The sequence below is a fragment of the Microtus pennsylvanicus genome, chromosome 4 (genome assembly GCF_037038515.1).
Source record: "Microtus pennsylvanicus isolate mMicPen1 chromosome 4, mMicPen1.hap1, whole genome shotgun sequence".
In the NCBI taxonomy this organism is placed as follows: Eukaryota; Metazoa; Chordata; class Mammalia; order Rodentia; family Cricetidae; genus Microtus; species Microtus pennsylvanicus.
The window spans coordinates 97,966,688-97,982,345 of NC_134582.1; the positions used below are offsets into that span (position 1 = coordinate 97,966,688).

Sequence of the window (15,658 nt, forward strand, 5' to 3'; positions counted from 1 at the left end):
GTAGGGCATAACATAGATAAAGAGAAACAGATTAAAATCAGAGATAAAACAAAGCATTCAAAACTAATAATAAGTCTCTGTGTCGTGATTTGGGAGCCAGCTGGTGGCCCAAAAGAAAGCTTGCTATAAAATACTTATTAAGTTCACATTCTATATGGCAATATACACATGTAGATGGCTGTACAAATTTGCATCGTTAGCTACATTCTTTCCGTAGATCTCTATTTCTATGACTTGAGCTTGAATGTTTAATGAACTTGTCAAAAACTGAGCTCCAGATTTTCCCTCACATTTGCACCTCCCAGGGCCATCTCATTTCACATCACCTTTGTCCTTCGAGTGTACAGAAGAAATCTGTAAATCATCCCATCTACTGTCTTTCCTTATACCCTGTGTCTAATGCATCATAAATCCTGTTGACTCCAAATGAAATACGGAAGTATGTGTGAGATTCTAGACCCTCTCGAAAAAAAACATTTTAGGGAACAAAGGAAGAAAATTAACTTTTGGATTTTGTTAATAGTAGTGTATCTGCTGGCCCTGGTTCTCTAATGCTTATGGCTAGAAGCCAAGGAAATAGATATTCTGACTTCATTTTTATGGCTTAACTGGAGGATGTGGCTACATACATCTTCCTTATCTGAGAAGGATTTGCCTTTGTCAGCAGTTCAATCACACCTACGAAAGTTGGTAACCTGAAATTGGTTCAGCACTTTGAGAAGACTTTATTGAATAATGTATCTTTTTCCTGAGGAACTACGTTTTTGGGGTCCGAGAAAAATAGCAAAGTTCTGCTTCTCAAATAAAATTCTGTTAGAATCCTTCAAATGCCTCTTATAATGGGAAACACCCAGTTTTGTCTTGACTGGAAAACATTGATCTAAATTTTAAAAGAGGGAAAAAAAGAAAAAGAAAAAGAAGCAAGGCTGCAGGAGGCTGCAGTGGCAACGGAGCACAGAGGGCATAGCAAAGGCTGGACAAGGGGTGACAACTGTCTGGGTCGTGAAGAATTAGAGAGCGGTCTATAATGTCAGTTTTAGTCTGTTGGCAATGTAACTTTTTTTATCAAGTAAATAAATCCAGGAACAGTAGACCATTCTCTTCTTTGTTCCTACCTGGATATGTGTGCCTTTGACCTTCCCCCTAAACTAGGGAGAGTTGGAGACCCTTGAAATTCAAAGGATTGAGTAAATTAGACAATGCATGCTAAATACATTCAGAAGGCATCATGCTACATCTGCATCTCTGCATAATCATCACAACAAATGTGCATGTCACTGGGGGCTCCCATACCTGGCATCCCGGTAGCTGAAATCAGGTCGGAGAGGAGTATGAGACCACCAAGCACAAATCCAGCCCTGTAATTACGAGGGCACTAAGGTGATATTTCATCCAGCGTTCTCAGTTCATCCTCTCCCTACCTGACCTTTGAAATGGAGCCATCGGCTTTGAAAGGCCTGGCATCTAAAATTAATATTCTTCCCCGTCTGACTGAGGAAGCAACAGCTGAGCAACATGAGATCAAGGAGCCTATTAGTTTAAACAGGGGCTCGCGGTGGCATTTGAGACAAGCCACTTCCTCTGGTGGTAGACACTTGCCTTTCCAGGCGACTTCTGCCCACTGAGAGTGAAGTCTCTTACCAGAGTTCTGCAGTCGATTTGAATTCTGCAGATTTCCTGTTATCTGCCAGAAAGAATATTCTACTGGCGAGGTGATTCAAACTCCAGGATGTCCTCCTACAGATGGTAATCACGTTTGTTTATTGTTACAACCTCTCCAGTCTCCTTTTTCTCTCTATGTCTCTCTAGATAACAAGTTGTTCCAAACTTCAGGCGCAGTCAATGCTTAGTAATTCTTTATGGAATGATTATGTGTTAAACCCCGACTTGTCTTAATATGTTAATTATGTCTTTCAGTAACGCCTGCAGCTCAACATTATACCTTATCAATAGTTCACCATTAAATAGACAAGCATCTATCTTCTTATTTTAGTATTTTTTTTTTCAGAGAAGTTTACAACTAGTAATAATCGTCTATAATGTATGTGTAGAGTTCTAGTTGATGTTATCTGCATTTGAATCTTCTTGAAATCTAAGTTCTTTAGGCAATATGTAGGATTTTACAGAGCATTGAATCGAAAGCACCTTGTAACTCTAGTAGATTGTTTTACTCTATGAGTTGTAGAAAGGAAAGGTGACGTTTCATTGGCAGAATTAGAAAGGGTTGTGGAGTAGAGACAATGAAGCAAATTTCAGAGCATTTCCAGCAGGGGGCCTCGGGGACTAGACAGGGAAAGCACAAATTCACATCTTCCTTCATCATTCTTTCCCTGAGTGGCCAAGTAATGTGCGAGTATACAGATGCATTTGTGTGTCTAGAATTAAATGCTGTTTTGTAGTGTGTGCATTACCTAATTTGCATGGAGAGCATTTCCGAGAGATCGTGCAAAGCTTAGCTCGGCGCTCAGCTGTCAGTAAAGGTGCAATGAAAATGATGGGCTACGTTCTTCATATGAAATGGATTTTTTTTTTTGCACAATCAATACGAAATGCCTTACGATGTAGGCAGAAGAACTTGGGGTGTGGCTCAGAGGTAGGGATGCTTGCCTAACATGTGTGGGGTATTGAGTTTAATCCCCAGTACTGAATCATTTAAAGAGAGGGGTGCAGGCAGATAATTGCTGTGGTGGAGACACCAACCCCAAAAGGAGGCCCAGTTTCAGAGGAAGAGAAAAAAGGCCCTCTTCCTGGACCAGCCTGTCCTACGGGACTGTGAGGAGCAAGACTTGCAACACCAGTCAAAAACCCCAGTTGTCAAACTGTGTTTTAACCAGCCATTTGATATGGCAGAGGAGTTTTAAGTTTGCCCCTCATCTCCCACAGCTTGGTTAATTTTAGTCTGTGAAGAAAAAACCCTGACAATGAATAGATAGATACCTAGAAGAAACACAGGCTCACAGTATGGGAGTGTGAAACTCAAAGCAGGCCAGCATAGTAGGCTGTGCTGAGAGCCTGGAGGGGCAGGAGTTTGGACTTCCGGGGTGAAAGGAAGAGAGAAGCCCCTGAGAGGTCGAAGGAGGGGTGACCAGACATCAAGGATGCAAATGCAATCTTTCAGGTGGCAGCTACCTGTGGTCAATCTCTGCAGGGCAGGTGTCAGGTCCTCTGTCTCATCTTCCTGTGGGGGATTGAATCTTTCCTGGATTCTAGAAAGGGGTGATATGTCAGAAATACCGCTATGTTCATTTGCTACTTTTTAATATAAATGGATATAAGCTTTCCTTTACAAAAGGATTTTCCCAACAATCGTGTGTGTACAAAGGTCTGTGGTTTCTTTGAATAACCCACTTGAAGCATGCCGCATAAACATAATTGGGATAAACGTCTTACTTCCTCTCCCTGTATGTCTTGTTTAATGCAGTGAGTGCTGTACATAGTCACCTGGGAAGGTGCTTCTTACTATTTGATTTTATGGGAAAATGTAAAAATAAAACAAAATTCCTTTAAAAGTTCCAGCAACGGACAAAGTTCCACCGTGAACACCAATGTTGTTCTTGATTTGGGAAGTTGGTAGTGGACAAGTGACCTGAGCTTTCCATGTTTCCTTCCTTGATAGCCAAGAGAAAAGAGTACTGAAAAGTCATGACTGTGTGCTGCTCTACAAATCGGAGACAGGCGGAGATGAAAGGCCCACTCCTGACAGCAGCCTGCTCAGACTCACCACCAGCATGCTGAAGGTGAAGAGGCTGGAGGAGATCAGCTCCTGCCACAGCAGCAACCCCCTAGAGAAAGTGGCCTTTTTCCAGTGCATGGAGGAGGTGGAGAAGGTGAAATGTTTTCTGGAAGAGAATTCTAGTGAGCTGGATCTGCAGGCTGAAGACCATGAGGTAATCATTTCTCCCTGAACTCATGGGGAGTGCTCTTCAAGTTCAGTGTTGTCATTTATGTGTAGAACTAAGGGAGGCTTGAGGGCAGATAAATCTCCATCCCACTTCCCCGAGGATTGTGTGTAAACTCTGCTCTTGAGTTGGGTTGACAGCTCAGAAGCCTTCGAGTGTTCATTTTACCGGCAGTGACTGAAGAATTTTGAAGTGAGTTTCTGGGAACTGGAACTACAGTTCCCAGAACTGGTAGAGGGTGGGCATAGCATTCCAAAGACCCTGGGTTTGCTATCATTACCCCTCTCAATCAAATATACATGTACACATGCATGCATATTTATGAATATGCTGTGGAAACACATCTTACAGAAGGATCATTTAAAATATGTGTTTGGACTGAAAACTCAGGCAAAGTACTATAGGGGATAACTGTGCAGTTTTCAATTTTCCAAAGATGCAGTGCTCTGTGAGAGGTAGAGTTATTGATAGCAAATTCCAGAGAAGGGACAGCAGTCCTTCCTGATGGCATGATGGTGGAACTCCGTGCCCATTGCACAGAACGAGTGCTCTGAGCTGCACCAAATTCATACATGGAGTTGTCTAATCTGATAAAAAAAAGATGACAGGTGTTATTAAATATAGTGGTATATTATTTGTATTTTGGTAAATATATCTTGCCTGAAGACCAGAGGCAAAGCTAAAGTCACAAGAGGTCAGGCAATGGTGACACACACCTTTAATCTCAGGATTTGGCAGGCAGAATCAGATGGATCTCTGTGAGTTCAAGGTTACCCTGGACTACACAAGATCAATGCAGAAACAAATCCAGGTGGTGGTGGCTCACATCTTTAATCTCAGTACTAGGGAGTCACATACCTTTAATCTCAGCTCTAAAGGGAATGTAAAATTAGAAGAGAGAAAGGCTTAGCTGCTTAGTTTACAGTCACCCAGCCTTGGTAGAGGTTAAGACTTCTCTAGTGGCTTGATTGCTTTGCTTTTCTGGTTTTCGGGTTGAATCCCAATTTCTGTCTCTGGGTTTTTATCATTCATGCTACAATGAGAGTAAGTTGGTTAATATAGCCGAAGCATGGTAAGCATGTGTGGTATGTGGCTGTGTGTGGGAGTAGGGGTGTCAGCAGTGGAAGGGAGAGTAGACTCGCACTGCCACCACAATACTGAGGGGACATGAGGGGACACCTCCACCCCCATGCCCCACCACACCTTGCCAGGGACCCCCACCAAAGTAAAGGCATATCATCGACTATACTGTAGAAAAGAATTTCAAGATAGAGAGACACAATAGTTGGTAAGTTTGTTAAGTAGTGAAAATCGATAGTGTGTGTGTGTGTGTGTGTGTGTGTGTGTGTGTGCATGAGGGGTTGGGAAAAACATTAAGACGTGACATGGGTGTCTAGGTGTCCGCACAATGTCATATATGATTCTGTGGATTTCTAAGTTCAAAAGATGTGGACTAGAGGTAGCTGAATGGGTAAAGGTGCTGACCACACAAGCCTGGTAGCCTGAATCAGAATCCAGGAACCCATATGAAGGCGAACGGAAGAACTGATTCCACAGAACTGTCTTCAAACCTCCACACACATGCAGTGGCTCATGCATTATACCCCATCGCTCTCACATACATAATAAATGGGAAAAAACTTTAAAATATTGATTTACAACAGGTTTAAAGGTTAAACAAAATGTAAAAATCAAGTAAAAGTTCTAGGGGCTAGAGAGATGGCGAAGAGCACGCAGCGACTGTGAGAAGGGCCCGAGGCTGGTTCTCAGCCCCCACAAGAGAGCCGTCACAACAGTCTGTGACCCCAGCCACCAGAGACCTCGGACCTCAGTACACACAGCACTCCAGCGGACACAGCCTCTCCCTCAGACACATAATAAAAATGAGCTGGTATTCTTATTTTTTCTTATCTTAAAGAATTTCCTTTTGCAAATGAAATTGTAAGGTTGTTTCGCAATGTGTATGGCATAGATTTGGGGTGAGAGGAGCGCTAATATAGTAGACCTCATGGCCCTGAACTCCCGGACTGAAGCCATCCTCAGGCCACAGCCTCACAGATAGCTGGAACTATCTAGGTGTGTGCGACCACCCAGCTACTTAGATACAGAAGAAGAAATCGTCATAGGCAGAATATGAGCTATGAAAGGCACCCTTGGAAGGACTATGAATAACACACACGAACAGAAATTATTTTCTCCTCAGGAATTTCTGAAGGAAGCAAGAAAACATCTTTCACCGCTTTGCACAACAAAAATCAACGAACAGTTTATATGGCTTTGATTATTTCTCATGTACACTCATTCTCATAATTCTGTGAAGTCATTTTGTTGCTATTGTTGTTTGGAAATTTTTTAAGAGAGAGGGCTTTGTGTAGACCAGCAAGTGCTTGAACTTGTGTATAGCTTAGGATGATCTTGAATTTCTGATCCTCCTGACTCTACCTTCTAAGTGTTAAGGTTACAGGGTGTGCCACCGTGCCAAGATTGTGTGATAAAATATTTGGAATTAATTGCCTTGAAGTGGAGGTAATGGTGAGCTGGACTATAAACTTCCTTAGGAAGAATTACTTTTGTGATTACCAACTGTTCTAGAAAGCTAGAAACCTTTTTTTTTTTTTTTTTTTTTTTTTTTTTTTTTTTTTTTTGCTTTTTCGAGACAGGGTTTCTCTGTGGCTTTGGAGCCTGTCCTGGAACTAGCTCTGTAGACCAGGCTGGTCTCGAACTCACAGAGATCTGCCTGCCTCTGCCTCCCGAGTGCTGGGATTAAAGGCGTGCGCCACCATCGCCCGGCTGAAAGCTAGAAACCTAACTTGGAGATTATATATTTTGCGGTTTTGGGGGAAAGATCGAATCTGCAGAGACCCTAAAGGAACTAAGCAAACATTTTGTAGCAGGGCCTTTCCTGCCTCCATGCTACAGTTGACACAGTAAGATAGGAACCAGTGACAAGGAGTGCCATATGTCCCATTCGGTTTTTTATTTATAAATGGAGAAGGGTTCAGGGATCTCAGCAGCCCTGCCCTCCTCTGGCCCTGTGTAGAATGGACAGATGCAGACGTCAAAGGCTCAGAGCTCTTTCTATGGTGGTTGAAGCCCAACCTGAGGGCGCAGCATAGCCAGCAGGCCTTACAGCTGGCAGGTAGAGAAACCACCTCAGATGCTGGGCTGTGTGGACACAGCTGGGCTACCGGGGCTGTCTCCATCTTCCGCAGGGCTACAGCAGATCTTCCCTACACCCCTCTCTTCTCTCCCAGGACTATTAAAAAGACTTGTCAACCTTCTCACTGTACTCTCTCTTTTCCCCTTCCCGTTCTCTTTCCGAGAAGATTAGGGCTTTTAATGGTAGAAACATTTGCTGGCTGCGCTGAAAGGCAATTTTCACTGGATTTCAGACACTCTGGGGACACGGCTTTGCTCTGGAAGCTTGGAATATACAGTTTCCAAAAGCAACTTTATCTGCTCTCAGTCCCAAGAGCGGGAAAGCTGTATATAAATTTAACAACCTGTATTTGTTAAAATAGTTCAGTGAAACTCAGGTTCTTTTTTCCTTTCCGGTTCTTAACCAGAATTTTCTGTTTCATTTATTTTTCCCTTCACTGAGTTTATTTTAAACTACCTTTCTCTTCCTCTAGTTTTTTTTTGTGAGTGAATTATTAAATACTTCATAGTCTACTACTCTGCACTTGAAACATTTAATTATTTTATAATTGTAACTTTGTTTCTTTAATTTTTCTTCATTTTCCATTTGGTTGTGTTTTTTAATGTCCTTTTCCCGCTTGTTACAATATCTTGAATATGAAAAGGTTTATGACTTAAGGGGCAATTCATGGGCTTTCTTCTACTTTCTCCCTCTTTTCCATTCCATATTTCAAAATTAAACTTTGGAGGGTAGTATAGGCCTCTCCCCAAGCAAGGAGCTGGCAATAGATCAGAAGTGACAGTCACCTACCCTAAGAATGAGGCCACAACTCAACTTCCCATCCCCCAGACGTTTTTCTTTTTCTTCCTTTATACCACACTTAAGGAGCTCTCGCATTCTTCAGCTCAGTCTCAACCTCCACTGGGCACTGAAGCTGTGCCATCACCAACACCCTGTATTCCTCACTTCTGGGGTCATCTCCAACCTGACTCCCCACCAGCATGATTGTCCTCCCTACAAGATTTCGCACAGGTCAAGACTATGCTGTCCTCTCTGAAACGCCCAGTGTGAAGCCTAGATTATACATTTGCTCCTTATCCATGCCCTTGCCCCAGCCCTCCCTTGAGGACATGCAAAGCACTCCTTTGAAGATCATGCATGTATGAAAATCAAATAAATGGATGAATAAAATATCTTTAGCAGAAAACCACATACCAAAATACACTAGATCTAAACTTGTTCAATGTATGCATTAAGATCAAATAGAACATACAAACAGTTGATCTGAGTGATGAGTTTTATAGCCACTGTGCACATACCACAAAGTTATATATGCTAAATAGTTCTCACAACTATAATTATAATTACTTTGATATAATCAAATGCTGACTTTCAATTAAATGATTATAGTCATACTTTTGGTGCCAAGGACCCAACCTAAGGTCTCAAGGATATGCTATACCCCAAGCCATATTTCTATATTTTATACTCAAGATGATTTATGCTTATCTCCCTTGGGTTTCTCCACCTTCCTGTGTGATCTCCTTTCCTGTCATTTTTCTTGAAGGTTTGGTCTCAAGTATATAAACTGGGGGGGATTAGAGTATGGATGATCCTTTTATAAAAATGTCTTTCTGGGCCACTCCTCCAGAATTTTATTTATAGCACTTATTCCAGGCATTGGATTGCTTCTGAACCGATACTAACCATGATTTGCTTGGAAACGTCTCCTTTAGTAAGCTCCGTTTTAGAGCTGGGAATGTACTATAGTCAGTGGCATGCTTTCTTAGCATGCATGAAACCTGAGTTCGAGCAGTACCACCACACAAACTGGGCATGATGACCCACTCTGTGCCTGCAACCCTAGCATTTAGGAGGTAGAGGCAGGAGGATCAGAAGTTGACGATCATTCTGAGCTGTACAGAAAGTCTGGGGCTAGCCTGGGATGCATGAGACCTTGTCTCAAACAGAAAAGACAAAAAAAACCAAAAACAAAACAAAAGCAAAAACTCAAAATACAATACTACCATCAACAAAAACAGCTTCAATTCTTCCATAGTCCCATCTAGAGGAGAGATTAGGGTGGCTCAAATAGTCACAGGCTCTCACAGTCCCCAGGATTTTACATGCCTCTCACAGCTATTCAAAGACTGAACTAAGCAAAAATATTTCTTAGCCAGCTGGGCATAAGACTAGAAGGTTGGATAAAGCATGGGTGTCTCTATTTTGATTGAGTTGGTTGTTTTAATAGCTGCTGACATTTCCTAACAGCTGATAGGAAATTTTACCACCAGCCGTTTTCATAATGACTATTCTTAGTTCGCAAAATAGCATAGTGAAGGATGAAAGTTTTTAATTTTTGAAGTTACATTCTTCCGCTCCCCACCTCCCTTTTTGCTCCTTGTCCTGAAATGGCAAGAGAAAGCTTCCTAGCTGGCGTCAGCCCAGTTGGTATCAGTTACAACGCCGCTACTAGTCCTTGACCAGGGGACAAACACGTGTGTCAGTATAAATTATTGCCAGCGATCTCCCTCAGTCCCTGCACCTGTCTCTGGTCTGTCACAAAAAGCTGTCCTGTGTTTCCTTTTAAAGAAGCAGAGTATTAGTCGGCCGTGTAACCAGAGACGTCCAGTGTGGGACTGCACACACAAAAAAATCCCACTGCCGTTCCCAATGCCCACTCCTCAGAGCAGAGCAGAAAGCACAGGGAACTTAGAAAGTGGTCCTGCTAGACCAGGGCCGGGAAGGCACCTACAAGGCCAGGGACATTCCAGCTGCTCCCCGAGAATGGACGCCGCACGTCAAAGAAACGACTTCTGGATTGTAGGTAGCGTGTGCCTTCTGTCGTCTTCAGTCTTCTGGCGCCTGTTTCGGTCAGTGGTGACATGGGGAAGCCCCAAGCAGGCACCTGCGCTCGAGGATGCACAGGTAGTGAAATTCTCTTTACTGAGGGCAGGTTCACTTTGCAATTCTCTTTGACTATTGCCAGCTCAGAAGTGGTGCTCACCAAAGGCAATTGGTCCATGCCTTGCTGGATCTTTGCCCAGGACGACTGTCTTAGGACAGGCTGGGATAATAATAGTGACATGGAGCTCCTTCCATCGTTTCTAGCAATTGGACCAACCTTCGGGGAATCTTAAAGCCACTGTACCAGGGATTAATTTAAGCTGATGATCTTCTTGGGGTATGAAAGCTGAAAAGAATGTTGGCATCACTTCATTTTTGTCCTTTTGGTATGTTCTAGTTATAAAAGAAAAAAAAAACATGTAAGATTTGTCCCGTTCACAGGAAATCTTTTGTAGGCACAGCACTGAGAGGTGTTGAGTTCTTGGAACGTTGCCTCCCATGTTCTGGGTTGCTGCTGATACATTTTTTCATGTGACGCAGAAGCTATTCCTGTGATGGAATTCGGTGGACAAAATACAATTCTAGAAGAGAAAGTTTCCAACTAAGACTGCAGTACTTTCCAAGAGAAGGAGTTCATTCCCAGGAAAATGGCTTTCTCTATGGACTTAATTGTTTTATCCATTATCATCTGCTACGTCATTTTCAAACACTTTAAGACAGTTTAGCAAGCACAGCAGAAGACCGTGTGGGGCAGCACTCCTGTTGGAAGGCAGGCTTGCAGCAGTGTTTCTCAGCACCCTTTCCTTTATCTTCCCCCTCCCCGCCTTGATCTCCCTGTGCAATTGTATTTCCTTTCTTTAAGTTTTCTTTTTCTGAAGGGCTAGAGAGGGGGGTCAGTTGGTGAAGTACTTGCGGGGTAACCATGAGGGCATGAGTTTAACCCTAGAACCCATGTAAGAACGACAGGCCTGGTGACCCATCTTATCACCTCAATGCTGGATCTCAGTGCTCGCCGGCCAGCCAGTCTAACCAAATTAATGAGTTCCAAGTCAATGAGAAACCTTGGTTCAAAATGAGGTAGGTGGTGTTCCTGATGACAATATCTGAGCCCCCCCAACACACACACACACACACACACACACACTTGTGTGCCTACAGTGTAAGGTGTCAATCTCAGACTCAAAGTCCAGCCCTTCCCATGAAATTTATTTCTACAGATACTCTGTTTGATATATATATATATATATATATATATATATATATATATATATATATCCCATTGAGTACTTTGATGCATTATATGTATATGCATACTTTGCACATACAAAGAGTAAGATTTTCTTCATCTCTTCTCCCCAAAGAGCCAATGTTCTACTGGGGTCTATCGCTGCACTGGTAATCTGTGATTTACGCGGTGGCTTGATAATTGTGCATCCATGCATTACTTACATCTTATCCTATGAGAAGCATCAGTTCTGCCTCTTGGTGGTGTTCAGATGATACAGCTCTGTGCTTCTCTGATGCCTGAGCCTTTCCTGGGGTCCGTGCTACATGGACACTTCTTTGATTATCAAGTTCCTGTTCAAAACCACAGCCAAATCTTGGAATAATTATTACATGACTTTATCTTTGTTGAGGACAAGGTAAAATCAGTGGAATAAAAACAGCAACCGAAAAACATAAAGAAATAAACAAAACCCTGAAGGGTATATAAACATGTCTCTTGGCCAGTCCTGACATCATAGTTGTCGGTCTGTTCAGACCCAGTCACTGGTACCCAGGCATCAATCATGTCCGGCTGTTTAATGTATCTTTTATGGGAGATATCAGGAGGGCTACATTTCTTCTGTGAGAAATTCTGTGAGGGCTTTCAGCTTGTGTGTGGAAAAGAACAGCATTCACTGAAGCCCTGAGATGAGGACCCTGCTGTTTCTACCTCTACTGTCTGGCAATGAAAAGGTTAACAAGCACTTAGAAGCACCACATATATGTGTGAAAGGTTCTTGTAGTTTTTTAACTGTAAAGAAAAGCTCATTAATGTCTTATTTACAGCATAACTCTCATCTTTTTCATCACTAATGATTATTTATAACATTGGCAACTGTTTATCTTTGAAGTTTGCCCGAGCACACAGTTTAGGGGTTTTCTATCACAGAGATGCCAGAGAATCCATTTGTAATGTTAACATGTTCTCTCCAGTCAAGAGGTAAAGGTTTTCCAGTGCACTGTATAGCTCACTGCTCATGTAAGGTTCTATAGGCCTTTGAATACATGTACAGATGAGTAACCTTACCGTGGATGTTGGCTTGGTATTTGTGAATAGTCAAAATTATGATAATTATATATATATATAATTTTAGTTGTTACAATATAAAGAAAATACCTCTATTTTCTCTATATCTCTACCAAAGGTAAAACAACATAATTAAATATATAACTGTTGCTAGCTATGTCTATGTTTCTAGGTAAGAGAATGCTTAACACACATCTTAATGAGATTCCTAAACATAATTTACCAAACTGTGTTCCTATCCATTTCCCCAAATCATTATGGTTGTAAAATGTACATTTATCTGTTAGCATTACTCAGTCCTTCGTTTTTCACAGACTATCTTCATGGCTTTTACCATACAATTGACCCTCTGTATCCATGAATTGCACATCTGTGGATCCAATTAGGCATGGAGGAAACATTATGTCTGTACGGAACATCTGCAGACATTTTTCCTTGTAATTATTCCCTAAATAATAACGAATAACAGCTATAAGCAATCACACTGTGTTAAGTGTTATAAGTAAGCCAGAGATGATTTAAAGCATAGGAGAAGAGGTACACAGTCATATGTAAACTTCATCCCATTTTGTAGAAAAGGCCTTTAAAAGACTTGGGAGGGATTCAGGGAACAGATCTCCCAAGCGTACATGCCAAAGGATGCTCTTTCATTTTACTTTTATTCTTAATTAATATTTTAATGTGTCAACCCATTTAAAACATGTTTTAGCAAAAGCAAAAATGCAGCAGTGTGCTAAACACAGATCTTTCAAATGGCACAGCAACACACGCACAACGTAATTTTAAAATGATTTGTTATTGCGTGACCTCAGAGAACCTAAAAATCTCTCACAACTAAGGTTGTCCCTGGAGCACTTGCAACAGAAACTCTTTCCTGATCTTTGCCCCGAGGAATTTATTTCTCATTTTTTGTCTAACATGGTGGCAAAGTCCAAGGAAGCCAAAGTAAGCAGGTAACTACAGTCTTCTTTCTAGAGAAAGGGGGAAAGTGATAACAAGAGGTGTTTACTATAGAGCACTGATATCGGGAAAGTTTGCTCAGGGGTTTTTATGTGGCCAGAACTTTATGTCTAATGTCTCCAAATTGTCACTCCTAATTTCCCACAAGAAACCAGGGCTTGAGTTTGGATCTTTAATTTGGGAATTGACTCCTAGGAATAGTTATGGAGGCTCCCTGTGTGAGATAGAGAAAGAAGGAAGCCCCAGCGTGATGCTGGTTAAATTCACCACTATGGACAGGAGGTCTCATAGCTGCACTCCCGTTGTAGGAGCGAAGTCCGTCTGGCTATTGCTTTTGCTAAGCTTAACAGGGTTGTCTCTGTGTAAACACAATTCACCTGATGTGCTCTCAGAAATGCCAGAGAACTCTAGGGAGGTAAGAAGTTGTAGAACCTCTGAGGGGGACAGGGAGAGTCCCCATTTAGTTGCTGGAGCAAAGGCAGACCAGACTGTGAAGAAGATTGAGAACAACGAACGTATAAACATGTAAGTTTCAAGGTCTTTGAAGTGCTGCAATCAAGATAGTTTTCTTTTACCCAATTGCAGATTGAATTTTTGTTGTTGATGTTGCTGCTGTTACTAGCTTATTTTTGTTTTATCAGTTTCCAGATGTAGTGTTTTTGGTATTATTGGCTTATCTCAAGGAAAATTGCTTAATTTAAGATGGAAGCCATGAGGAGGCAAGAACTAACACCAAAACAAGACTTCACTGGGGACTGGGATTGCTTCTTGCGGAGATAGAGGCATATTAGATATATGCAGCCTACTGGTGCATGCCTTTAATCCCATCACACAGGAAATTGGCAGGAAGATCTGTGAGTTGGAGGCCTATCCAAGTTACATGGTTAGACCTTGTCTCAAAATAAAAGGTCCATACAGAAAAAAGGGTGGGCTTACCAGGTACCCTGCATGCTATTGCACAGAATCCTAGTATATCTGCATACCTTGTCAGTTTTCTCTGTCTGGTTCTCCACTTGATGTAGACATAAGGCTCATGAACACTGGGTCACCAACAATGGTGGAGGTGCTTACTATTTCTCCCCACTCCTATATAGGGTACTTGTTATGTGGAGGGAGTCAGCTTCCTGAGCCTGATCATTGGTGGGAACTGCTTTCTGGAAGCAGCCAGGTTTCAGCAGGAGTCTTCTGTGGGCATCGGGGCCTCCCCTGCTCTTTCTCAGAGGCATACACTTTGACACAAGCTAGAGTACTCAGACTAAGGAGCTTCAATGAAGAAATGCCTCCATGAGATCCAGCTGTTACGCTTTTTCTCAATTAGTGATCAATGCGGGAGGTGGTGGGTGGTGTTATCCCTGGGCTGCTGATCCTAGGTTCTATAAAAATGCAGGTTGACCTGGTGGTGGTGGTGCACGCCTTTAGTCCCAACACTTGGGAGGCAGAGGCAGGTGGATCTCTGTGAGGTCGAGGCCAGCCTGGTATACAAAAGTAGTTCCAGGACAGGCTCCAAAGTTACAGAAAAACCCTGTTTTAAAAATAAAAAAGATAAAAAACAAAACAACAACAACAACAACAACAACAGAAAAGCAGGTTGAGCAAGCCAGGGAAAGCAAACCACCTCCATGGCCTCTGCATCAGCTCCTGCCTCCAGGCTCCTGCTCTGTTTGAGTTCCTGTTTTGACTTTCTTCAGTGATGTACAGGAATGTGGAAGTGTAGGCCAAATGAATCCTTTCCTCCCCAACTTGCTTTTTGGTTATCGTGTTTTGTCGCAGCAAAAGAAACCCTAACTAAGACAGTCTTCTTACACATGGAGATGGCCTTAAGCACGGAGATACTCTCTATGTATATTGCCACCTAGTATTTAAATTTCTTTCTTTCAACGTCGTCTCCTGTTTCTCAGAGAGAAAAATCACTTGATTTATGAGTTCATTTTTATGGGATTAAGATGATATATGCTTTTTAAAATATGTCCATAAATCTTAAGTATTAGTCCACTAGGCTCATGGCCTCAGCCAGTTGGAGGTTTTGCTGCTTGCAGATTATGGTGAGGCTTTTTGGTAATATTTTTTTTGTGTGTTGTTGCAGACACCCTAAAGTACTGTACTGTGGTTGTGATTCAAAGATTGGAACTTGAGCTACAGTTCTATGGTCAAACGTGCTTACTATGCATAAGGCTTTAGATTTGATTTCAGACAGACAGATAGACAGACACACACACACACAGACACACACACACACACACACACACGGCCTTAAAGCATAGATGTTGAGGGACCTTGGAGGACAGCTTGTCCAAATCTTTGAATGAAGGACTCAAAAGTCAAGGGAGGTGAAATGGACTTGCCCAAGATTCTTGACAATGAAGGAGGACTGCGTTCTGAACATCAGGATTCTCTTCCAACCAATCTTCTGTGTAGCAGAGCCAGCATTTTTTTTTCAGAGTTCTTGTCTTTATTAGGGTGCCCTCTCCACACACTCCCCACTGCTTCCCACATTGGATCTACAGATCAATATCTGGCTCA

At 42.2% G+C, this 15,658-nt stretch overlaps 1 protein-coding gene across 3 annotated transcripts in view; it reads left to right on the plus strand.

The window, feature by feature from the left end:
- The first annotated feature begins 1,519 nt into the window (after positions 1-1,519).
- Positions 1,520-15,658, plus strand: part of Mylk4 (myosin light chain kinase family member 4) — a 79,955-nt gene continuing 65,816 nt past the window's right edge. Inside the window, exons 1-2 of one of the 3 annotated variants that reach the window (XM_075969958.1) lie at positions 1,520-1,746; positions 3,617-3,887. In XM_075969958.1, the coding sequence (XP_075826073.1) occupies positions 1,730-1,746; positions 3,617-3,887 (288 nt within the window). In that variant the 5' untranslated portion in view covers positions 1,520-1,729. Of the gene's footprint in view, positions 1,747-3,616; positions 3,888-9,668; positions 9,967-15,658 lie in introns of those variants that run through there. The other 2 variants (XM_075969957.1, XM_075969959.1) reach the window with 2 other exon arrangements.